The 27,466-nt window shown below is 40.4% G+C and overlaps 1 protein-coding gene across 3 annotated transcripts in view; it reads left to right on the forward strand.

Moving 5' to 3' along the window:
- Positions 1-11,532, forward strand: part of F13A1 (coagulation factor XIII A chain) — a 165,184-nt gene extending 153,652 nt beyond the window's left edge. For all 3 annotated transcript variants that reach the window (XM_030314906.1, XM_030314908.1, XM_030314907.1), the window contains 2 exons: positions 3,054-3,190; positions 9,822-11,532. In XM_030314906.1, the coding sequence (XP_030170766.1) occupies positions 3,054-3,190; positions 9,822-9,975 (291 nt within the window). In that variant the 3' untranslated portion in view covers positions 9,976-11,532. The remainder of the gene's footprint in view (positions 1-3,053; positions 3,191-9,821) is intronic.
- The last annotated feature ends 15,934 nt before the right edge of the window (positions 11,533-27,466 follow it).

Genomic DNA, 27,466 nt, shown 5'->3' on the forward strand with positions numbered 1-27,466 from the left:
GACATTTTCATCCACCATGGCCTTCTCAGCATTTCACAGATACCATAACATGCTCCTTGCTCAAATCAGCACATACTGTGAAAATACCATATGTGCGTTCCATTTTCCTCTAAAGAAGGGAGGAACATATCTCCACTTAATTTCCCTAAACAGAAAACAGTGATGTTAAATGTTACACAGGCTTTTGTATTTGGTTTGGTTAGAGTCTCTAGGGTTCATTATCATCTCAGTAGTCAGGCAAAGGAAGTTTAAATTCTGGGTACAGAAGATGAATGTCGGGAAAGGGAGAATGAGTGTTCATTAACTGCAAAGGAAGCACTCTACAATGTGAGAATAGGCCTCTCCTTTCATTGCCCCCACTTCTCTCTGGCCTCCTGCCCACTCCATTGTTAGGGAAGCCTGGGCAGTATTTACATGCCCATGGTAGCAGCTGGCTACGATGATGACATCTGAGGGGAAACTGGTTAGGCATGAAGATATCTGAGAAGGCTTAATCTTCAAGTTATGGCCAGATCTAAAGCCTATCCGTGAAGGCCTGAGCATGGGCACCAACCTCTCAAACACTAAATTTCCCCATCACTGTCAAGAGTCACCTGGAAGAATGCACTTGGCTTTCCACAGTGCAGGAATCTTCCTGCAGAGCTAGCATGGAAATTGGCGTATGGAAGTGATTCTTCACCTGGAGCCCACAGACCCAGGGAGGGCCATAGACAGACCTTCTGGGTCTGTAATGAATCCTCTAAAACCACATGTGAGAGGTGTATGTATCTTGTATTCATCACTGTGTATGTCTGTGTTGAGGAAGGGCCAGTAGCTATTATCAGATTTTTTGCAAGGGGCTTATGTCCATATTTGTAATAGCATGCCATGAAGATGGCAGATGGCTCTAAAATAGTTCTTCCCTGAAATTAAAGGGATCCTAGCAGACTTCTACCAACAGCATCTCTGAAGTAGCCCCACTTTCTCCAATTCAGTTTTTGTAAACATTATCTTTATCTTGTATTTTTTTTTAATGTGAAAGTGTTCTGAAATTTTTTTCCCAACTTATGAAAAATATGTCAGCCACACTTGAGAATTAAGTCAAGAACACTAAGAGTACTCTAATAATGCACTTCTGTACTTCCAGTATCTCTATCGATAGAGTCAGGGCATCTGGGGAAGACAGTGAAAATTTCAGCCTGTCTTCCAAATGTGTTGTCTGCATCAGAGATTTTCAACTGGGGAGCAGTTTTCTAAGTTGGTTCCTAGAAATCAACAGGGGTGCTTAAAATAAACTTATTACAGGCTCTGCCTGAGATTCTGAGTTAATTGCTTGGGAGTGGGCCTACACCTCTGTGATTTTTAAAGTCCCCCAGCTGACTCTTTGTGCATGCCAGGCTGAAGACCACTGGTGACAGGCTAGACACACCACTTGGCATGCAATCTGTGCTCTCTTGGTGACACCTGCCATGGTCACCACCATGATCATTGCTCTACCCCCTGATCCCTCTGATGGCAGGATCCCCCACCCCCACCCCAGCGGGTGTGGATTTGAATGTACTAAACACAGAGCATTGGGCTGCAATTTTCATTTTTCTCATAGATTTTTAAAATCCCATAGACATAAATTTAGACACAAATTGTGTCTTAAACAGTGAAGCAATGAAGATTTATTCTTTACTGCAGATTCAGTAAGTGAGAGTCTTTTTCCTGGGCATTATCCTTCCTCTTTCCCTCTATTCATAAAAAGGTTCGTTTCCACATGATTTTTTTCTATATTATATGTCTGCTTAAAGAAATGGGGTATAACAATGGCTGGGCTGTTACGTAGAAAACTCAATCAATAAATTCCATTGTTAAACAGTGAAATTAATTTCACAGATGTTTGCTGGGCACTGGCTACATGTTGGAGTTGAAAGTGCACTAAAATATAAATATAAGGTGAATAAAACAAGCTACCTTGAACATTGCTATTCCAAAAACAGTATGAGCCATAAGCTATGGAGCTTCTGTCTCATGCTATGCAGTGTTTTAGCTATTTTACATGCATTTTCTCATTCTACCCTTTTCTTAGAAAGGAAGAACTACTATTATTATTCCCAAGTTGTATAGAGCTTATGCAGATCCATCCATTCAGCATACATACCTCTGAAACAAACAAGCAAACCCCATAGCCACCTGGCCATTTTCCAGCTCACTGGGTTGGTGTTGGGAAGGCATACCATTCCTGGCACCTAATAAACACAGCCAAAGAGCCAACAGTAATAGCATTCCACGTCAGCAATCCCATGGGAATGTCAGTCCAGTCTTAGAGACAAGAAAACTGAATCTCAAAAAGGTTAAGTAAGGCCCCACCACTAGTAAGTGTTGAACTGACACTGAACTCAGGCCACCTCATGTGACGCTTTGCCAAATACCCAGTCCTTCTGAGACTTGTCATAGATAAACTCACTAACAAAGAGCCTTACTCTCTCCTGGACTCAGGTGTTGTAGCTGTGGATGAAAAGTCTTTTTGGCCTATTTTAGCATCCAGATTCCTTTTTTTCAAGTTCCACAGTGATGACTCCCTCTTTGGCCATATTTCTTCGAAGTGTGCCTAAAAGTAAGAAGGCTCAGTCACCCTGGAGCCATCTCTTCCTCTTGAACTTAGGAATTCCTCCACAGACACCGCCCCCCCACCCCCGCCCGGTGTCCTGGCAGGAAGCTTGAGTCCTGTCCAGAAGCAGAGTTTGCCTGGCCACCCTCACCATGGAAATGTGTTGCTACACCAAGTGCACTTCCATCTCCTGCTGATAGAGAGCAGCTGGTGGTCACGGCTATTAACCTGAGCTCTAATTAGGGTGGTTTTCCTAATGAGGAAAAGAGTGTGATCCTAATTAGTAATTTTCCATCTTTGTCTTAATAGGTATCCCCCAGTCAAAGCAATCAGCTAGCCTCATCATCCTGGTTCCATTGCCAAAGAATAACCATTCTGTAAAACCAGCAAAAGTGAAGATGGTTAAGGACACAGGAGAGCAGAAAGCTTTTATGTGCTGCTAATGAACTGCATTTTCCTCCCCCAACTCATGTCTTAGGTCCGCGGCACTAGGATGGTTGGTTCTGACATGGTGGTGACAGTTGAATTCACCAATCCTCTAAAAGAAACTCTGCGAAATGTTTGGATATACCTGGATGGTCCTGGAGTGACAAAACCAATGAGGAAGATGTTCCGGTAAGGCCTGGGGTGGGGACTGAGAAGGTGAGAAGTGATGTGGGCAGGCTTATCTTTCTCTGTCTTTTCCCAACTTACATATAATGCCCAAGGAATGTGTCTGAGAAGCTGCTGCCTTCTTATTGGCCATTTCTATGAGTCATGGGGTAAAAGTAGGGTTGACTTGACTGGCACTTCCATCATTTAATCCATAAAACCACCCTAATGAGGATGCTATTAGCATCTCCCTTGAGGTAGTAGAGGAATTTGAGGCTTTGAGGGGTTGGCTGATTTGGCCCGAGTTTCACAGCTTATAAGAGTAGTGTCGGGTGCCTGGGTGGCTCAGTCAGTTAAGCGTCCCACTTTGGCTCAGGTCATGATCTTGCAGTCCATGGGTTTGGGCCTCACGTCAGGCTCTGTGGTGACAGCTCAGAGCCTGGAGCCTGCTTCAGATTCTGTCTCCCTCTCTCTCTACTCCTCCCCCACTCACACTGTTTCTCTCTCTCAAAAATAAATAAACATTTTTAAAAAATGTAGTGCCAAGATTAAGACTCGGAGTGGCTGATTCAGAACCTAAGTCTCAAGCATTGTGCCCTGCCACCTCCTCATGTAGCAGTGCTACTAATATCTATTGAGTACCTACTATGTGGCAGATATGATGCTGAAAGATGTCCCTTTGCAAGGGTCCTTTCTTCCCAACGCCACCCCACAGATTTTGCCGACACATGCACTCTAGAACTGTTCCTTTCAACAGAATAAAGGTGAGCCTCAAGACTTGCAGACTGGGTTCTCAGGGGACCTCAGGCTCTGTGATAATAAGAATGAAATCGCTTCATCCATGCCTAGTGCAATTGGGTTGTGCGCTGCAGTTTCTGGGACTTCTACTGACAAAGAGTATCACCCAACAACACAGCCCATTTCATGGTCAGGTAGATCCAATTGTTAGGAAAAAATTCTACCTCTTGATCCTACCCAGTAATCCTGTCATTTGGATTGGCACAGAACAAAGCCCAACTCTCTTCCACCTGGTGCCCTGCAAATGTTTGCAAACAACTGTCACATTTCTTCATACCTCCCCTGACTTCATCCCTCTGACCCCTGATGGGGCTTCAGCTTCCCCCATCTCCCACCTAACTCTAGTTTGTCAGGGCTTCTCTGAAATTGTGACACCCAGAATGGATCCCAATCTTTGAGGTTTATTACTTTCATTTCTACCACAAATAAGTCCCTGTCAGCATCAATCAATCTAGCATATTTCCTGTGGGTGACCTTCTAAAATAGAGAAGGGGAGGTGGAGGGTTGCGGAAAGTGCCTGATGATGTTAGGAATATCTTCAATGTGCTTTCTGAAAGCTACTTCTGAATCTGTGGGACCAGGCCAAGGCCTCCTTCACCCTTTCTGGGATGCCTTTAAAGAACACTTTGCCCACTAAGTGCTCTCTGCATTTCTTTTAAGTTACAGTGCTCACAGCCTATGCAATCCCATTGTCCAAGAAATGCCTGCTGCCCATGAATGCAATAAACAACAGAGATAATAATTTGAGTGCTTTTTAAAGAATGCAAGCACAAAACATAACACCCTTCCTGTGCTAATAGGAAAGTTGCAGGAAAAAAAAATTAAATTAGAAATCATCTTCAGCCACAGGGAGAGGTCAGCAATGATAGCCTTGCTTTTGTCAGAACCGATAGCCTTACTCACCCCTTCTCACACCTTCCCACTTGAATCAGATGCAAGAATCACTCAGGCAAAGTGAAACAAGTTTCTTCTTCAAAACAGCCCCCTGCTGCATCCAATTTTTCCTTCTCAGACGGTAACCCCAGAAGCTTCATCTGAAGCTACCAGAACCCCCTGGTCCCTGTACACCTTGGCTATGCCCCAAATCCCACCTTGCTCACAGGCCAATGCATGAAAAAAGACCATCTGTGTGTTAGAAGAAAGATTAATCATCATATGGTGTAAAGACCCACCATTTGGAACACATAGGGCTCCAAGTGGGTTGAGTGTCTAGGCATTTATTGTTACTATCTTACATTGGGGTAGTGAAGTGGAGTGAATCATGGAAAGGATGGAAGAGTCCAGTCCCTACATGGACACAAGGCAAATGCCCTGCCCACACTCTTTTTTAAGGTACCATTGGTACTTACTTCCAACACACTGGTCTATTGCAGATAGATAACAGACAGAAAGCCAGGTCCTCTGGGAATCCAGATCCATAGGGTGGATCTCTCAATGCAAGGGTAGCTTTATTTCTCCTAGACTGTCAAACATTGGAAAGAACTTGAGAGAGAAAATGTTTAATACCTAGGGTGGGCTTGGGACTTTGGAAAGAGCACTATTCTCTCTGTCTCCTCCTGACTCCAGCACACACATTCACAACTAAGACCTGAGCCAGCCAGCACCCACATCCATATTGTCAGATAATTACAAGAACTCCAGAGTACCCTCTCCTGCCAAGATCTGATCTAGAGTGGCAGATCCATGTAACAACTTGGACCCTTAAAAAGAGCAATTCTGGGGCGCCTGGGTGGCGCAGTCGGTTAAGCGTCCGACTTCAGCCAGGTCACGATCTCGCGGTCCGTGAGTTCGAGCCCCGCATCAGGCTCTGGGCTGATGGCTCAGAGCCTGGAGCCTGTTTCCGATTCTGTGTCTCCCTCTCTCTCTGCCCCTCCCCCGTTCATGCTCTGTCTCTCTCTGTCCCAAAAATAAACGTTGAAAAAAAAAAATTAAAAAAAAAATTAAAAAAAAAAAAAGAGCAATTCTGCAGAATCAGAATCCTTCGTAAGAGTGTATTCCTTTCTAGGATACACATCTTGAATCGTCAAGAGAATCACTACCCCTACCTATCCACCCACATTCCTGCCAGGGCCCTAGAAGGCAAGGGGTCTCAAGCTCAAAGCAGGGAGCCTGGAAGGCAGGAGCCAGAAAACATGCAATTGAACTAGGAACAAGGAAGGCAGTGCTGCTTGTTCCTTGTTCAGGGTAAGACCCAACTGTGCTCCGAGATGGTTTACCTGTCTGCCTTCTCCCACCGCCTCCCTCCTATCTCAGATGCTTGGAAGTGCTTGCCCCCACAGACTCTCAGCTTTCAAGTTTCTGCACTTGATCCTTCCAGAGCATCAAATAATTCATCTTCCAGATTCATTTTTCTCTTTAAAAAATGATCAGGTTCAGTAAGTTATTTCAAGAGAAAAGTTCCCTGACTTTGTAAATTTTGTTTTAAATTTTGAGTTTCTCAAGTAGGACAGAAGCTGAGGGCTAGACACACAGAGAACAACCCATAGATAGTTGCAGTTTATTGTAATAATAATCCCATTTTCCTGCATGCATTCAAGATGATAAATGGCCAGCATATCCTGATAGCTCAGCACATTAACCGAGAACCATTTATCACAACATCTATCCCCAGGCAAATAGGATTATTCCAGTATTACTCCACTTACCAATATGGGTAAATGATTCTTTTCTCTTTCTGTACATAGTTATCTGTAAGTAAATGCATACTTAGACATGCAAGTGTATCTTCATTTATGAGTATCTTTGTATGATTCTCTTGAGTAGGCATGTATACATGTATGAGATACATGTACAAATATCATTATGGGACTGAGTATAAGAGTAAGAACCAATAACAAAGTGAAGCTTGGGGATTATAGTTTCTGTTGGAGGTAGTCACCTGCATTACATGGCCCCAGACCAGATCCTTAAGCAGGATGACTATTTTGCTAAGTGTTTCTGATTGATCACTTGGGGAAACCAGGGAAGAAAGAATGAATGGACCAGGGTAAAAATAGCACAGCTCTTGAGAAATAAATATCTCAAAACATGTATTCATATTGAATTAATCACTGTAAATTAAGGACAGAGAACTGTTGCTCTGCAAACAGGCAGGGGGAGTTTACTTTCCTAGTTACATTACAGAGAGTTCAGGCAGAGGAAGCAATGACCACAAAGGGGATTGTGGTAATAATAATAACAATAGCAACAACAACAGTAATACTTTTATAAACAACACTGGGCACTTTACCATATTTTGCCATGCTTCCAAGTGCAGTACAAATAGTAATTCACCACCACCCTCCCCCCACTCTATTCAATATCCCACAGTGTCTGCTTTTTATAGGTGAAGAAACCCATGGTGAGGTCAATGTTTTTCAAACTTTGAATCGTAAAATCAACTTACTGAGTTTGAACAATACCTATATAGGTGATGTGTGTGCACTTTTCACATAATTTGCCTATTATATAATGGATGGAAATAGTGTATAGAATCACATTTATAAAGAAAAAAATAAGGAAAATAATTAGCAAATACCAAATTAACACATTTAGACCAGTAGTGTCAAAGTCAATGCCTAGAGAAGCTCCAAAGTGAGGAGTTCCCAAGGACTTAGATGCCTTTCCCAATTCACTGGGCACAGAGATAAGAGTTTGAAAAGAATTTCTTATTTAGTGCCTATATTTCTAAGATTTGGGGCATTTCCCCTTTTTATTCCAGAGGATGTACACCCACAGCCAGCTAAAATACATAGATTTTAGCTCTATTTAAGGAAATTTGGGGGTTCTAAGTTTACATAGAATAGGTTAAACACAGGTATGGGGCTCCATATTTCTCCTTGTACTTTGGCTCTGCTTAAAGTGATGCTCTATGGCCCTGGCATCCAGGGACAAATGGGGGCTTACATAGCTGAGGTCTTTGAACCACTCCAGACTTTCCTTCCTTGTAACCACCCCAGTTCTGAAGCTTGTTCTCCTTCCTTGTAACCACCTTGTTCTCCTTCCTTGTAACCACCCCAGTCTGAAGCTAGAGCATCTCCAGCTCTTTTGGTCTCTCAGCCCCTTCATGGTACTAGTAGTAAGTGCCATCCATTAGGGATGTATTCACAGAATGCCTCTGTACAACATGTTCCTCATTTCTGAGCATGAGCACACTCTTCATGTCCCCCAGCATATCTTTGTTCTTCCATGGTCTGGGCCATCAGACTGTGACTGTGGAGGATTCCATAGGATCTAATCTTCCTTGCCTGTAAAATGAAGTCACTAGACTAAATGATTTCTAAGTCCTTTCTAATTCTGATGCGCTGTGCCTCAATAATCCCATGAAAGCAGGTCCCTTTTCTAATATACACATGGTAATATATCCATCTCCCCAGTGCTCTCCCAGAGAAATGTTGGCCCAGGATTCCCTGCAAAGACACCCAGCACATACCCTCCCTGAGGGTCAGAGAGCAAAGACCAGGAATCCTCCATGAACAACACTGTAAGAAGCTCTTAATATTGAATAAAAGGGCATCTGTCTTGCTTGTGAAAAAAACAAAAAAACAAAAAATAAAAAAGCAAGTGTGGTGGTCAGAAAACTCATCTTTTGGCAGATATTGTATGAAATACAATAGTAGAAAGAGCATGAATTTGGGAATCAGAACATCTTGAGTCCAAAGCTCACCTCTGTCCATTAATAGCTGTGTGAACTTGGAAAATTGCTTTGCTTGTTTATCCCTCCACTTTTTTTCTTTTCTTTCTTTTATTTTCTTTTCTTCCCTTTTCTTTTCTTTTCTCTTCTTTTTCTTTTCTTCTTTGATAGAGAGAGAGAGCATGAGAGCCAGGGAAGGGGCAAAGGGAGAGAGAGAGAAAGAGGAATCTCAAACAGGCTCCATGCCCAGTGCATATCCCGACCTGGGGCTCAACCTCATGACCATGAGATCATGACCTGAATGGAAAGCAAAAGTTGGACCCTTAACCAACTGAGCCACCCATATACCCCTCCCTCCATTTTTCTTAACTATTAAATATGTTAAATAGTATCTATCTCAAAGGACTATCGTGTATATAAAACCTACATGTAACTTCCTCCTGAGGCTTCAGTAGGGTGATATATGTGAAGCATCCAGAGAAGCCTAAATCCCCTCAACCCCGATTGACCTCAGTCATTCACTGGAGTGGGCTTGACCATGAAGCTTAGGAAAACCTCAGAAATAGGCTGCAAAGGAAGAGGAGAATACCAGAACCATTAAACGTCAGTCCCATTATCAGGATGGATACAAATGAGGAGCAGAAAAGTGCATGGTCAAAGGGACCCATTTTGTTGGTTAAACAGGATTATGAATTATAGAGCATGCAAATACTCCATCAGTTGGCAGCAGGTAAGGTTATGTTCTAGATCTTGGGCCTGGGAACAATGTCTACTCCAAGGGAATTGGCAATAACTAATTAGATTATCAGGACCTCAGCAAAGGCAGCTGGAGATTCAGCTAGGAGTCTAATCCAGGAGAGAACCAGAGTGGCCCAGAGTGAGCCAAAGGAGATTAGTCACATCCATGAGGCTGCTGTGGAGGCTGGAGGACAACCTAGAATTCAGTTGGCTCATGGCTGTTGGGAGGCTCAGCCCCAGCTTCACCACACGTCTACTGGGTGGCCGGTTGATGCATTCAAGTGGAAGGAACCATGACCCAATGGGTCTGTCTCTAGCACATCCCCATCTAGAGGCCTTATTTGCATCAGAACTTTTGGAATCAGCCCTGTGTCTTCTAACCACCATCCATTGAGATAAGGAGAGCGTATGAATCAGGCAGGTGTTCTTACTGCTTCCTGATCAAGGTGGGAACTGGATCTGCCTCTCTGAAGAGTAAAACCTTTCCTCTCTTTTCCATCCTTTCAGTGAAATCCGGCCCAACTCCACTGTGCAATGGGAAGAAGTTTGTCGACCCTGGGTGTCTGGCCCTCGGAAGCTGATAGCTAGCATGACCAGTGACTCCCTGAGACACGTGTATGGCGAGCTGGAGTTGCAGATTCAGAGACGACCTTCTGTGTAAATGCACAGGGGGCTGAGATGGACCCAGGCACTGAGCTCCTTGCAGCCTTGGCTAAGGAAATTCTAATGCAAAAAATAGCTCTTGCTTTAACTTAGGTGTGAAGACCCAGCCAGGATTGCATGGGGCTCCAGAGTGGAGATGCCATGTATTTCAAACACAACTTTTCAGTATGACTATTCAATATGGAAGTTAGTTTTTAATCACTCCACCTTCCAAAGAATTCTGAGCATTAGCTTTAATTAAGCTCTAATTAAGCTCTCATAGCTCATAAGAGTAAAAGTCATCATTTATCATCACAAATGGCTGCAGCTCCAAATATCAGAGGACTTCATTTAACAAGGGGATTTGCTCAATACCTGGCTTCATGTAAAACAAGACTCTGATCTCCCACTCAGACTTTTGGAGGTAGTATACTCCCCAAAAGGGAGAGAGGCACATGATTTGGGCCCTAGAATTCTATTCCCCCTTTTTGGAATTAGATTCTACTCTCTGTGTCAGAATATTTTTCCCAGGAATTGAGTACAACATCATTTTTCTTCTTGGCAAAGCCAGGGCAAGGTCTTTCATGTTGCACCTGCAGCAAAGCAACTGCCTGCCAAATTTTACAGATTTACCTTCTGAGAAGATGTGGCCCCATATTAACAAATTGCATTTGTGGGAAACTTAATCACCTACGAGGAGATAAGATAGCAGGTGCAATACTCAGATCTATTAAATAATGTAATTTTATGGTGACTTCTATAGGAGGTGTCACACTGTGGCCTGATCAGCAGGAACCAATATCCCTTACTTTAACTCTTTTGGGACCACAATACTATAAAGTAACAAGGCTGATTTGGGACAGGGAGAATGATGAATTAATCTCCTTAATTGGTGATTATACTTCATGTGTCTCTCTGGGATCCTTTCCCTCACACAATAATGCCAGCCCAAGTACATTTTTAGAGATAGAATAAGACCTAGAAGTTGGAGACTCTGGCAGATTTGGTGGACAGACATGTGGAAGGATGAGCAGCCACTAATTTCCTATTGTCCTTCATATCACTCATGTTGAGACATCACCTCAGGACTCAAGCACTGAAAGGTAATATGGACTCCATCTTGCAAATAGCCAGTGCTGCCACAGACCCAATGACAAAGGATGCTAACAACATTTGTATTATGCTCCAAGATTCCAACAGGCAAGGCTATCTACTATGGATTTGCAAGCCTGATTTATGGCCAAAATTACCCATCGATAATGCCTAAGGTGTGATTCTTAACAAAAACAAAAACAAAGTGGGAAAAGCCATAGTGGAATTTTCTGATCTATATAACCACATTTATAAGCCTTTGAGACTGTTCCCAGCACCAGGAATCCATGAAGAGTAGGGGTCACCTCTATAGTTGCATCATACCTAATTCTATTAAGTAATCTCCCAGCCTTCCAATACTCAATTTTAAAATGAAATGCATTTTGCTATACTGTTAAACTGGCTTCATAGAGTGTATTCTTATTAACTAGAGTGTAATCGAAGCTTCAAATAAAGTTCATCTGATTGTGTTTGCATCTTCACAGAAGTGAACACTTTTTTATTTTTTTAATTAATTAATTTATCTTTGAGAGAGAGTGAGTGGAGGAGGGGAAGAAAGAGAGAGAGGGAGAGAGAGAATCTCAAGCAGGCTGTGCACCGTCGGCACGGAGCCCGATGTGGGGCTCAAACTCACAAACCATGAGATCATGACTTGAGCTGAAACAAAGAGTTGGACGCTTAACTGACTGAGCCACCCAGGTGCCGCCAGAACTGAACACTTTTAATTTTCAATACAACATACTACTCACTACAAGTGCTCAAGAAACCACCCTTCTTTAGCAGTAGATAACTGACTCTGCAAGGAAAACAAGCATCTCTCCTTTAAAGGAAATTACTTTAGTCGGTACTCATGTCAGTTAGCTTTCCTTACTGCTCTCTTTACATTTTATTAACCACATTCACCAAAGGAGGAAGTATACGTATTTAGTTCAAAACCAGCTTCCAGAAACTGCAAAATCTCTGTAGATACTTTTTCATGAATGCTCTCCTGCATCATTATGGTGAATCAGCGGACAAACCAGCATGGATACTTATCATAATGAATACCTTTTTTGGTCTTAGAACAGAGGTGGAAAATATATGGCAAGTGTGTATGGGAGATCTTACATTCATGGCAAACATCACTGAATAATTGCAACTCAGATAAGACCTCAGAATTCTCCTCCACACAGTACTCCAGGCAGCTATTACCAACTGATTTAGAGTTGGCACTCAAAATAAAACCTATTCATCATGCCTAAGAGCCAGCCCATCCCCTCTGACAACTGGGATTCTACACTGTATAATAATGTTGCAGCTCTAAAAATCATTTTAGCGGTGGTAACAAGCAATGAATCTCAGCACCAGAGACTCTGAATTCTAGACTTTGCCTGTGCTAGTCCCCTGTGATTCTGAACAAATCTTTATTTGTGTTTATAGCCTCAATAACCAAAGAAGGATAACAATACTTATGTTATCACAAGATTCTTCTGGGGGATATATCAAGCAAAACTTCACAACAACACATGTAAAACTATAGATAGATGGTAGACAATGAAATAGGTAGATAGGTAGATGAGATAGATAATAGATGATAGATAGATAATAGATGATAGATGATAGAGAGATAGATAGATGATAGATAGATAGATAGAGATAGGAGAGATTGTATGAATACATATAATTACAAGTAATTTCACTTCATCAACCCCATAAAAGAAGTAAATGTAATTATTTCCAGCCTGTTGTTGCAGAACCCAGAAAGGCCTAGGAAGCCATGAATCATGGTAAATCAAGGTACGGATAGGAGCAACCAGTGAAATCTACCCCTGGTTTACTATATTTTCTTTAAATATTTTGTGTCCCAAAGTTTTTAAGAGTATTGAATTAAAATCCGAGGGTCATGGGATGTTGCCCCACTTAAGATTCATTCTCTCTCTCTCTCTCTCTCTCTCTCTCTGCCCCCCTTCCCCACTTGCACTCTCTCTTTAAAATAATTTTTTTTAAAAAAGGTGAGAAAGGTAGCATGTCAAGGGAGCTGTCCATTTCAAAGACTGATACAAGTATATTACAGACAACTTCCTAGAAGCTGAAATTTGGGCAACCAAGTAATTACCATTGGTAGAGACTGATGAAGACCCAGGATCTTATTCTTAGGGCCATTCTCACTGCTGTCTTAAAGACAAACTCTCCAAGTGAGTCAACTGCTTCTACAGATACTCCTTCCCACCTTAGGACAAGTGTTTCCTTTGTTTTCAGCATTTCAACTGTTTCACCTTCTTAAGTCTCTGTAGAAGAATGAAAACACGATAACAAAAACATCTTTTGAGTATGTCTGTCAGAAATCTCTCTATAAAAACAAACATGTGAATAACTGAGAAGAAAAAAAACAAAGACCTCCACTGCAGCAGGATGAGTGACTAAGAGACTGTGCTCACCTCAAGTGCCAGGAGTTACACTGAGCATTTTTTAGCTCCAAAGACAATAGACATTTTTTAAAAGATGCTTGGTCAGCTTGCTGCTGATACAATTAGTGAACCCCCATTAATTTTCACACTAATCATTGTTCTAGGACTTAAGTAATTATTTAAGCAATGTTTCACCAGCCCTGAAACTAATTCAAACATAAGGGGTCTTAATAAGTATTTCCTATTAGTGAAAATAAGTACCCAAGATACAAAAAAAAAAGCATACTTTCCTCTTCTTTTTGGTTTGAGCAAGTTTAGACAGTGAGGAAACATAACATGAAAAATAATTACAATCAGACTTAGAGTTTGTTACCTAAAAATTGTAGATTATAGAATACCATAAAATTGTCATCACTGCTCCTATTGAGTGGTGGTGTCCACCTTCCCTCCCCTCAACTCTAGGTGGTCTCTATGATTACTTTGACTGATAGAATGTGGTAGAAACAATGCTACCAGTTATATGGCCCAGGCCTTGGGAGACTGGTGGCTTTCATTTCTTCATTCCTGAAATCCTTTCCATAGAAGACCTGAGCTGCCATGTAAAAGCTCAACTACTTTTAGACTGCCATCCTAGAGAAACTACATTCAATGCTCTGGTCAACCATAATAGATGAACTCAGCCTTCCAGCAACCTCCACCAAAGCACCAGACAAGATAATGAAGCCATCTTAGCCCCCACCCCCATCCCAGACCAACTCATCCACCAGCAGAATGCCACTGAGTAACCTCAGTCACTTAGAGCAGAATAATCACTCTGCCAAGCCTTGCCCAAATTCCTGACTCATCAAATCATGAAAGATGACAAAATGGTTGTTGTTTTACATCACTGAATTTGAGGTTATCTGCAATGCAGTAAGATGAAACCAGAGTACTTAACCCAACAATCTCAGAAAGGAGAGCAATTTACTGATTAACAGCTTTTTTTGATTTGGGGAAATGCTATGTTTTTGAACTTCATCTTTTCTTTCCAAAAATATATAGTGATATATAGTTTGCTGTTACTCAACAGCTTCCATGTATTGGAAGAGACCTAAACATGTATTCTTCCAAGTTTAATAATTTAAATATTGCCAGTTCCTTCAACTCTTCCTTTTAAGCTATGGTTTTTTGGGACCTTCATCAGCTTCATCAAGGATTGGTTAGATGCTGTAACTTGAAGATGAAAGAGAAGGCACAACAAAAAGGCTGATACTGCTCTCTCACAGCGACTTAGGAAGTAGGACCATTCCACTAAGAAACTCAAAGAGCAGGTCAAATCCTCTACTACCCCCATAAACCCAGCCTCCCCATGAGCTGAAGTACTGGGAAACAGTCTGGTCATGAACCTACATGCCATTGTTTTCTCCTTGAATGTTCAAAAATGCCTTGATTTGCATATAGGTCTACACCGATTTAGCTCTAAACTACTTGAAACAAAATGGAATGAAATAATTTATTTTTCTATTAGTTATACCTAAACCCAAAATTTGTGGCTACTATTACAGGTAAGCTGGATAATGGCCTGAAACCTGAAGTTTCTGGTTAAAGATGAGAAACTAGCCAATTGATGTTAGAGCAGTCTTACCCTCTAGAAATGTGTTCTCAGCACTCAGTAGTGGTGATAATGAGTAGCTATCCTCCTGCCCAACCTCTCATCTACAAGGGCCTTTTGGCCACAGTGAGGCTCCCCATTTTTGTGCTGTCTTTCACCAAAACATCCAAAACCCACAGAAGGCCTATATCCAGGTGGCTCCCTGAGATCCCTGACAGAAGGCACTGGGAGTAGTCAATCCCTGTTGTTCTTGCCCATGCTCAATACCACACAGCCCTCAGAAAGCAGAGGGGCACCTGCTTTTCCATTCTATACCTTTTCCTCAAAAGAGAGATTCCTAAGCTTAGTAGAGCATCCCTTCATATCGCAAACCATGATATTTAATATGGATTGTGAATAGTTTCCTACCATAATGACATTGATCACTTTTCCTTTACTGTTTCTGAGGTAGTTTCTTAAGGCTAACGTTACCCATATTTCAGATTTGGACAACTATATCATCTGGGGATTTTCAAGTGAGAAGTTCACCCTCCCACCAAGTATTCCCCTACCCAAACCATGCCTGTCTAGGCTGAAGTGCCCATGGTATTAGCCTGGTGTTGCCAAACTTGATTTTTGTACATCTCTTTTGGTATAGACACAAGGCCAAGCTTATGAGTATTTTTTCTTTTGTCTTGGCTATAACCATGAATTCAAAAAATATGACTCTAATAAAGGAATCTGCCTTTTATGCTGGTAATTAAAATGCTAGGTATCTTCAATAACATTCTAATTAACTTTATTGAGTATACAATGCTAAAAGCCCATATAGATCAACAAAGTGTTATTACTGATATAAAATTGAAAAATAGGTGTAATACAGCAAAATCTCTCTCTATGTTGAAAAACAATAGGCTTCCATTATATCTTCACTAGTAATGTTAAGCAGAAAGTGACAGCTATTATCTTGGAAAGGTATGATAAAATAAATAAATAAATAAATAAAAGCATGGGCTCACCTAAATAACCCAAATAGTGAAAATATAATATAAAAGTACTCTACTTCCATCATTTCTTTTCATTAATCCTGCTTATCTCCAAAAAAAAATCTAATTTAAGCAGAGCCACGGTATCTATGTATCCTAACTTGTGCTTAATGTTTTGTTCTGTTAGTACTCATTATATGTAAAATAATAACACATAATGAAATCCTGGCTATATGTTGCTTTTCAAAAATTAATACATTATATAATTAGGTATCCAAAAGGTTACCTTCACTGTTATTATTTTTTCATTGGTGTTATTACTAATAAAACATGCTGTTTATATCCCATGGCACCCTTGGTCCTGTGCTGAATTGAGCAGCAGTGAAGAGTCCTGCCCTGTCAAAAATAGTGACTGATCCAGGGTTCTTCTGGTGACAATGTAGAATTTGAAAAACTACTTGGCAGTATCTACTAAATCCAAATACATGTTGCGACCCAGTAATTCAACTCCTAGGTATATTTCTGATAGAAATATGTACATATATTTATCAAAAGATAAGACCGTTTAAGAATGTTCGTAACATTCAAAATAATCAAAACATTTTTCAGGAATCCAGATGATCCTTAACTGGGTACTCCGGCTTGGGATTTCTCATGAGGTAGCAGTCAAGGTTAGCCAGGACTGTGGTCTCATCTGAAGATTGCTCTCAGCTGTCAGCTGCCAGTTCTCTGCAGACTGGTGCACCAAGGACTCGGTTCCTTGCTGGCTGTGAGCTGGTGGCCTCTCCCAGTTCCTTGTCCTGCCAGCCTCACCATAGAGCAGCTCACAAGTTGACACTGGGCTTGCATCACAATGAGGAGTCAAGAGAGCAAGACAGAAGCTAAAATCTTTTTGTGACCTAACCTCAGAAATGACACCCATCATTTTTGTCATACTCTGTTAAAAATGAGTCACTGAGTCGAGCCCTACAGTCAACAGAAAGGAATTACACAGGGCATGAATATCAGGACGTGGGAATCATTGGGGGATATCTTAGTTATTCCTCAAGGAAATTTGAGTTAAAAAAATTGTTCTTAGAAGTGCTAAGATGAAGTCATACGTTTTTGGTTTTATGTTGCCCTCCTTCCAAGGCCTAAGAAGCTATCCATGCATACTAAGTGACTTCCAATTAAATTTTTTGAGGGTCTTTCCTCCATAACAGAAGACATCAAGCTTGAGGATTTACTTCTTGAAAGGCCACCATCTGACCAGAACAAAACGAGTCTCTTTGACCAACTAGTCTAGTTCTCTAGCTAAGAGGGTAATATCTGGATGCCAGAGAAGGAGGAGTTGGTGTTTTCACTTCAATACCACATAGAAACAGAACGCAAAAAAAGCCAACAGTCTTCACCATTGATATTCAGGCTACCTCAGCTAGGGTTCACCTTATTGTATTTAAAAGCCAGTAAATGCAGCAGAGATTGTGTGGCAGACCATATGTTAACACATGGAGAAATAATACCCTTTAATCTTAAAGTTGATTATCTCTTTCCATCTCTGCTGTGCCTTGGCATGGCTTCCCCTGACAATTTCTACCAAATGTTGAAAGAAGTTGTAGTATCTGGCTGACCCATCACGATGATTTCCTTTGCCAAAAATGACTAACAGTTTCAAATGACTAAAATAGATCCCATTTAGGCAAGCATCCACTTTTCAACTTATAAAAGGTCTGTGGTTCTGGTGTATACATCGCTATGTACCTGGTCCAGAATAGTCTGTCAGTAAGCGTTGTTGAATGAATGAATGGTCATAATGGCCACCTAATGGAGCAGGGAAAGTGTTACTCTCCCTGGTACTTATAGTTCAGGTTGGTCCTGTCATTTTGGTTACTCTCATTCAAGTATTTCCCATATGCCACTAAAATCCCAAAGCACTTTGTCTCCAGGCAATTTGTTTCCTTTTTACCATTCCACCCCCTAGAGTTGGCCTAAGAATTAAAGCCTAAATAATATAAAAAGGAATGGGAGTCGAGATGGGGCAAGAATGACAACTCCATCACTGAACACAGCTCATTTGAACAAAACCTACTGACTTTCTGCTTCTCCTTGGAAATGGAACATCCTGAAACATTTAACCTGAATTATCCTAACCAAATTTTCCCAGAACCCTAGCTCCTCTTTTCCCATGACAAACACCCTCAAAAAAATAGTCAGAGAATCTGGAATAGCCTTTTTCTCTGCTCAGACTACTGCCAACGTGATTTTAAACAATTCTGCAGATAACATTAGTCACTCTAGAGCATCTTTGGTTGCTGAGATTGGGGTTCAGGGTGAGGCTGGGTTTAGGGAACTTAGAGGTGAAGACAACAGAAAGGAAAGAAGCTAAGCTTTTATTTTCTATCTCCAAACTGGATACCACGTGCTGACCTTCCCACAAATACAGCTCTCACCATGGACTAAACAACCACCCAAGGTAGTGAGTCCTCAACCTGGACATGCCGAAGCAAAGGTCTGGTGGCAGCCCATCTGTTGGGGTTGGTTTCATGAGATTCTGCACTAGACAAGAGAATAGAGAAGATGATTTCTAGAATCACTTCCAAGTCTAGGGATCTATCATTTTAAGACTGCATTTTCTATAATACCTAATACTTCCACATCAACACAGTCAGCTGAAACACTCAGTGTGTCATTCAATCATTCTGTGACCAAGATGGCTATCATGGATCGTGCTTGCAGCATGTGTCCATAAACAAGAATTTTGCTACCTCACTCATAATTCATAACTGGAGCCTCCTGAGTATGCCATTGTAGCCAACTGTGTTTATCAGATAAGGACAACATGCTCTTGGACTGCTAGTAATGAAAATGTGGAAGTAACAAGAGTTAGAGACTTCCCAATTTATTAGCTAGGTTCCCAGGCTTTTTCCACAGCACGTGAGGCCCAATTTTTAATGACAATAGCCTTCCAATTAACAACCATGAAATATTAGTTAAAGCAGGTTGAAATAGAGGTCTATAAGCAAATTGATGTTAAGGACTGGGCAATTAATAACAATTCAGTTTCCAAAAATGTTAACTATATCAGTAGTTTGGAGGAGTTCAAATTTTCAAGAAATACTACATACATATGGAGGCATAAATTCATTGAAAAGCATGTGGTACTCTGCGTTGTACAGACCCATTGCTAGCTAGCTACCATCCAGAATGTGAATAAGCTTTGAGATAGCTGGGCATCAGAAGACAGGTCTGGGAGGAAAAACTATCAGCAGCAAGACAACTGAACAGCGTATGATGAGATGGAAGCTAATCTTCCCTCGAAGCTGGCTGGGAAAGGGACTCCTCCTTTAACATGGAAATGTTAGGGACCTCTGGGTAGGAAGAGTAGGCTAAAGTGGTGGGCCAGAATGAATACAACAGTGAAGGACCTGGGCCCAATGGTGGGCCCTACAAAATAAGGAGAGAGAACATTTAAATAAAGGAGTTACCAAATTATTGCCTACTTCACAGGTCCACATACACTTAATACTGCTGTTCCTTTCCTCCAAACCCCCCTCCAAGAATTAACCAATTTGCTCATTCATTGGCCTTGGACCTTGGGGATCTTGTTTCTCTTTATCCACCAGGGAGTGGTAAAAAGTCTTCTACAGTGCAGATCCGACTGGACTGTTAACTATGAAGTCTCAGCCTTTCCGTCTATAACACTACCTAAAGTAGAAAATTTCATAGAAAATTGGGATTGTCTGTTCTGTAAAGAATCAGGCATTAAGGGTTGATGATATAATTGCCACTTTCTGTGTCCCTCATCTTAACAGACCACAAGAAAGCAGCCCTGGAAAGAGTAGCATTCAAACTCCACTCTTGTGGAGTAATTTTCCTGGGAAAGAAATTTAAACTTCATGTTCCTGAGTAATTTTCAGGGAAAGACAAAGCCTATAATTCCAGATATAGAGATGTCTCATTTAGAGTGAAATGTAGATGTCTGTTATTTCCAAATTCTTAGGGCATTAAATGCACGAAAACTATGCTTTCAGGAAAATCTGAATTAACAAAAATGATGCTGTGAGAAAAGGGAAATTTCACATCTCAAAAGACCAAGTGCTGACACCATATATCCTGTTAGTAAGTGCATTGGTCCTTGTCCTAAGAAAGGGTGGGAGAGGCTGAGCATACTGGGAACTGACACACCATGACTGAACACCACTTCTTTTTTTATTTTTTTGAAGGTTAAGATTTCAATTTTTTTTTCTATTTTAATTTATTTATTTAAATTCAGGTTAGCTAACATACCGTGTAGTATTGGTTTCAGAAGTAGAACCCAGTGATTCATCAACATTACTTCCATATAACACCCAGTGTTCATCACAAGTGCCCTTCTTAATGCCTATCACCCATTTAACCTATCCCCTCCCACCTGCAGGCCAGCAACCCTCAGTTTTTTCTCTGTATTTAAGAGTCTCTTATTGTTTGTCTCCCTCTCTGTTTTTACCTTATCTTTCCTTCACTTACCCTATCATGTTTCTTAAATTCCACATACGGGTGAAATCATACAATATTTGTCTTTCTCTGACTGACTCATTTTGGTTAGCATAATATAGTCTAGTTCCATCCATGTTGTTGTAAATGGCAAAATTTCATTCTTTTTGATAGCCCAGTAGTATTCCATTGTGTGTGTGTGTGTGTGTGTGTATATGTGTGTGTGTGTATATATATATATATATATACACCACATTTTCTTTATCCATTCATCAGTTAATGAACATTTGGGCTCTTTCCATAATTTGGTTATAGCTGATAGTGCTGCTATAAACATTGGGGTGCATGTGCCCCTTTGAATTAGCCTTTTTGTATCCTTTAGATAAGTACCTAGTAGTGCTATTGCTGGGTCATAGGGTAGTTCTGTTTTTAATTTTCTGAAGAGCCTCTGTACTGTTTCCAGAGTGGTTACACCAGTTTGCATTCCCAACAGTGCAAAAGGGTTCCCCTTACTCCACATCCTCACCAACATCCGTTGTTTCCTGAGTTGTTCAGTTTAGCCATTCTGAAGGGTGTGAGGTGGTATCTCATTGTGGTTTTGATTTGTATTTCCCTGTGATGAGTGATGTATGTTGAGGATTTTTTCATGTGTCTGTTAGCCATCTGGATGTATCTATTCATGTCTTCTGCCTAGTCATTCACTGGATTATTTGTTTTTGGGGGGTGTTGAGTTTGTTAAGTTCTTTATAGATTTTGGACACTAACCCTTTGTCAAATATGTCATTTTCATAGACTTCATCTCAGATTCTCAGTAACTCTCTCCCCTTGCCTTCTCCTGGCCTCAGGGAAGGTTTACAGCATCTTTGTCTCCCCTATGCATCCCTTCTCTACCTTGACTCCTTTGCATATGCATGTGAAAACCGTTAGATTTTGGAATTCTAGGAAAAGATAATGAAAGTAGATGCACGGCCTCATTATGGCTGATCCTTAAATGGATCCAAATTGAAATGTGGGCAGTGCTGAGCCACAAGCAATATCAACTACAGAACTCATCCAAAGGATTCTAGATTTGGATACTAAAGAAACTTAAGATAAATACAATAGTTTTTCTCTCTCAGAATATCATGAGTTTTAAAAAAAGAGGTAATACACATGCAAACAATAGCATAGAAGTAAGGATAGCTTGAAGTGAACACGGTCACATCTCAAAAACAATGTTTATGTGAAAGCAAGTTACAGAATAACCTATATATTATAACTCTTAATTAAAATTTAAGACCTTTCAAAGTAAACTCTACTTTGCATATGGCTGCATATCCATGTAATACACGTGTGAAGCATTCATGAGTAGCATGCACACCAATTTAAAGGCTGTGATTATCACTAGCAGAGATCAGAGAGAGAGAGAGACATAAAGAATTTCAATCTGGGTTGTGGGTACACAGATTTCCCAGACTATATATTTCTGTATATTTGAAATGTCATAATAAACAGATCATTTCAAAATTTTATAAAAAACAATAGCCTTTCTTTCTAAAGACACAGTCACTCTTAGCAAGACCTAATTTCATTGATTTTTATGATAATTTCCTTTTAATTCTATTACAATTCTTTGTCTCATATATGAAGAGAAAGGAAAGATATGAAAAAGGTGAGTGAAAAGCTCTTTCAAATTTAAATAATAAAGAAATGCTTTTTGATAATCTCTTGATGGTCTGGGTAGCCTACTCTATAAACCAATAGTGATGATTTCAATATACCTTAGTTGCTGGAATGCAGTATCATTTTAGTCTTAAAAGGCTAAATCATTTTCTGCTGTTTGTAAGTATTCATGTCAAGGACATAGGCACTAAATTCTAAGGCTTACAAGTGCAAAGTTACACTTCCTGATTTGCAAAATAAATTATCTTTCTCATTGAGTCACCTATGCCAGGCTTAATTAACCATTTAGTAATGTCATCCAGATAAGATTTAGCTAATTCATATGATTTGTTTAACTTCCTATTTTTTTAATATTTATTTTTGAGTGAGTGAGACAGAGGGCAAGCAAGGGGAAGGGACAGAGAGAGAGGGAAACCTAGAATCTGAAGCAAGCTCCAGGCTCTGAGCTGTCAGCACAGAGCCTGATATGGGGCTCAAACTCACAAACTGCAAGATCATGACCTGAGCCAAAGTCGGATGCTTAACTGACTGAGCTACCCAGGAACCCCTGATTTGTCTAACTTCTATGTTTTCCACATCATCTATATAATGCTTTATATGTATCAAGTTCTCAATTAAATGTAAGTTGAATTTAATTTCATGTTTATTTGTTAAACAGGTTCATAATCCATATGAAAAAGACTGTTTAAACTCTCCTCCTTTACATCAAACTAGAAACAAGGCTTTTTTAGTTCTCTTTATATTCCTCTCAAAAGCTATGGATTAATGAGAATAAAAACTATTTAAGGTCAGATTCTCATGGTGTGTCAAAGTGGCAAAGCCCAGGAAATATAAGATGAAGGTGGTTCCAATGATGTGTGTGTGAAGAACAGAGACCCTACTGCAGCCCCTGCCCAGGCAGATTGACCAGAAAGTTAACGAAGCTTATGTTTCTTCAAGCCTTTCCAAAGCCCTGGAGGGGTCCTGGCTTGATTGCCGTATGGTCATAAATATTACAAAATTTGCAAAAGGAAAGATATTTTAACAACAATCAATGAAATTAGCAGTTTTCCCTCTGTCACACCTCTCTTTGTGTTAGGTGGCATTGGACCATTCAAGACATTTTGTGGATGCAGATAAGGGAACGATGAATTGAGAATAGATCCACTCTGTATTTAGTTGGGATACATTTGTGTGGTTCACTTCCCTTTTGTGTATAGGACATTTATTGCTAGTTGTCTCAACATGAGAATGGTTTCCAGGAATATTGCTATCTCTTCCTCACAAAAGGTGCAGGGAACAGAAATATGCTGTGGTATGACTGTGACTTAGGGTGTTTCTCACTGGAAGTATGTGGGAGAAACGAGGTTTCAAACGTAAATAGCTGGAAGCTAGTCTGTGTATTTATAAACTAAGAATTCACTCCCTATCAATAACAAATGAAAAAAAAACTGTTCTATCAGATATACACTAAATAATACAGCATATATAACTTTAAATATACCATGTCTGTCTTTGGGGGGAGGATAATGTAAAATAATATTTTGGGTTTTTTTTTAGGTTACAGCACATAAGCAATTACATCAGCATGTGGACTCACATGTTTTATGCATCCCAAAATATCAGATCACATCTTAGTAAATTTGATATGCCTAAACGTAGCAAAGTCTGATAGTTCCAGATGAAGTACCATGAAAATTTTCACTGATGCAATGAAACAGGCTGAAAAAACAAGTATTCCAGTGACAAACTCTTATGCATGTTCACCCATAAGTCATAATGTATGTCATAATAGTAATTTGACTACACAATTATGCTTCTAGGTGTAACATGGGAGTAATTTTAAAATGCATTCAAATTGCACTTGTTCATGCCCTACTACCAGATAAATTTTGAGATATTTTCAAAATTCTAGATCATACTAAGATTCAAATGTGACTAGAAGGAAGAATCCTAGTGGGAGCCAAAAAGTAAACTAAAAGACAGAAGACTTGTAGAAGTTTCAAAATGTAAAAACCTTCTTCAAGCATTTCTGTTTGCCTTGCCTCTTCCTATCATTCTTTCTTCCAGAATAATTCAAACAAAATACCTTTAGATGGAGCCAAGCAAAGTGGTGGGGTGACAACACCCCAGCAGAGGGTGTTGGAACGCAGGCAAATTGAAGAGGGGACCCATCTGGGGGGAGGGGGTGGTAATACAACATGGGCTGTCAGAGCCTGAATGAGGTGAGAGAGAGGTTCTCATAGGATGGGATAATGACAGCAATCAGGGAAATAGTATCAGAGCCCAAACAAGGTGAGGGGCAGTCTTTATAGGAGTATGGCATTGGCCCAGCACAGACTGTTGGATCCAGAACCAGGTGAAGAAGAAGGAGGAGGAGGAGGAGAAGAAATAGAAGGTGTCCATGTAATGGGAGGGTGGTGATATCAGCAGCCTGGCACAGGCCAGTGGAACCCAAACTAGGTGGGAAAGTAGCACAGTGCAGGTTGTCAAAGCCACAAGTCAAGTACGGAAGGCATCCTCATTGGAAATAGTGGTAGTGGCAGCCCAAGGCAGAGTATTAGAGCCCAAAGCTAGGTAGGTGAAGTGTCTTTGTGGCAGAAGAGATGGATGGATGCCGGCCAGTATTGGTGACAGGAGACTGGTAAATAATTATATTGCAGATAGAAATATGAAAAGGAAAAACACTAGAATGTTTTCAACACCCTGTAGTGTTAAATTGAAATTGTAAGTGTTGGTGTGACCTCACATGATAGATACATAGATAGATAGATAGATAGATGATGATGATAGATAGAAGGATAGATAGATAGATAAAAATATGTGTATTATGTCTATAATGTACATACATGCTTACATTCCCTCATTCTGTGCACTGTTACTGATACCTAATAGCAATGAACACACCTGACATACACATCATGGTTTCTAAATACCATTTTCCACAGAAGGGAACCAAGACTTCTTAGAAAAATGGCTAATTCTAGGTCTGGGACAGGGAAAATACAAGATGAGCCTGGGTTATCTTGTGGCAGAAAAATCGGGAAGTACTCAAAGAATGGTGGGAATATATAAATAGGACACAAAAGCCAGCTTGAGGGGACAACCACTGACTAAAGCTAAGAACAATTTTAGCACTGGAATAAATAATAGTAACAGATTATAACTGATTGAATAAACAATGGGTCTTTGCTAATATAAATAAATAAACAGAAGTGTCTATCTTATACCAACTCATGGATGTAAAAAAAAATAGTTGAATTAGAAACTAACCATTTAAACATTATGCTAAGTGAAATAAGCCAGACAAAGAAGAACAAATACTAGAGGCACCTGGGTGGCTCAGTTGGTTAAGCAGCCAGCTCTTGATTTTGCCTCAGGTCATAATCCCAGGGTTGTGAGATCAAGCCCTGCATTGGGCTCCATGCTGAGTGTGGAGCCTGCTTAAGATGTGTGTGTGTGTGTGTGTGTGTGTGTGTGCACGCGCGCGCGCATTAGTAACTTTCTTGTTCACCAAAGAATCAAAATAGATGCTCCTTATCATTAAGTAGTATAATAGATAAGAACTCAGTATTTCAATATTGGTGAATGGTGTTTAACTTGGAAAAGCATCATATTTTATGTCAATATTTAAAATCATATTTTTAGGGGCGCCTGGGTGGCTCAGTTGGCTAAGCGCCTGACTTCAGCTCAGGTCACGATCTCACAGTTCGTGGGTTCGAGCCCCGCGTCGGGCTCTGTGCTGACAGCTCAGAGCCTGGAGCCTGTTTAAGATTCTGTGTCTCCCTCTCTCTCTGACCCTCCCCCATTCATGCTCTATCTCTCTCTGTCTCAAAAATAAATTAACTTTAAAAAAAATTTTTTTTTAAATAAAATCATATTTTTATTGGGGTGCCTGGGTAGCTCAGTTGGTTAAGCATCTATCTTTGGCTCATGACTCGTGAGTTCAATTCGCACATTGGGCTCTGCACTGACAGTGCAAAGCCTGCTTGGGATTCTCATTCTCTCTCTCTCTCTCTCTCTCTCTCTCTCTCCCTCTGCCCATCCCCTACTATCTCTCTCAAAAAAGAAGAGGAAGAAGGAGAAGAAGAAGAAGGAGGAGGAGGAGGAGAAATATTACATGATACTATTTATAGGAGGAATCTAAAATAGTCAAACTGGTAGAAACAGAGAGTTGAATGGCGGTTGCCAAAGCCTGGGAGGAGAGCAAAACAGGGATGTAGTAGTCAAAAGATACAAAGTTTCAGTTATGAAAGAATAAGTAAGTCCTAGAGATCTCCTATACAGCATAGCACCTATAGTAAATAATATTTTATTTATACTTAAATATTTGCTAAGGGGGTAGATCTTATATTAGGTGATCTTGTCACACACAGACACACACACATACATGTAATAAATAAAGAGGATGGGAGGAAACTTTTAGAGGTGATGGATGTGTGATGGCATAGATTGTGATGATTGTTTGACCGTTGTATACTGTCTCTAAACTCACCAAGTTATATACATTAATTTTTTTTAACGTTTATTTATTTTTGAGACAGAGAGAGAGACAGAGCATGAATGGGGGAGGGTCAGAGAGAGAGGGAGACACAGACTCTTAAACAGGCTCCAGGCTCTGAGCGGTCAGCACAGAGCCCGACGCGGGGCTCGAACCCACGAACCGTGAGATTGTGACCTGAGCCGAAGTCGGCCGCTTAACCGACTGAGCCACCCAGGGGCCCCTAAGTTATATACATTAAATATGCAGAGATTTTTGCACATCAATACCTCAATAAAGTGTTTTTTTTTTTTAATTTAAGAAAATAACCACTTAAACATCATAGTTCATTTAGTCAAGAAATATCAACGGATACTAAAACTAGTAGGTGAAAGTTTGACAACAAATGGGATAGTTAAATAGTCTCCCAAAATTTCCCCCACAAATCACGTATTAATTACAAAAGGAAAAAAGGTAACATGGCAGAAACCTGGCAGACACTACCAATAATGGGATAAATCAAAATCATGTGCCACTTAATATAACACAACGAGAAAAAAGCAGCATGATTACTGTGATACTGTTGTCATTGATGCATAACCTGAATATAATCATGAAGGAATATTGGCGGTATCTAAAGGAACACTTTCAAAATAATGGGTTCATAATCACCAAAGATGTCTTGATCATGAAAAAAAAAGTTAGACAGGGAGGGAGCCAAACCATGAGAGACTCTTAAAAACTGAGAACAATCTGAGGGTTGATGGAGGGTAGGTGATGGGCATTGAGGAGGGCACCTGTTGGGATGAGAACTGGGTGTTGTATGGAAACCAATTTGACAATAAATTTCATATTAAAAAAATAATAATAAAATAAAATGAGTAGGTTAAAAAAAAAAAAAC

The sequence above is a fragment of the Lynx canadensis genome, chromosome B2 (assembly GCF_007474595.2).
Source record: "Lynx canadensis isolate LIC74 chromosome B2, mLynCan4.pri.v2, whole genome shotgun sequence".
Lineage (NCBI taxonomy): Eukaryota > Metazoa > Chordata > Mammalia > Carnivora > Felidae > Lynx > Lynx canadensis.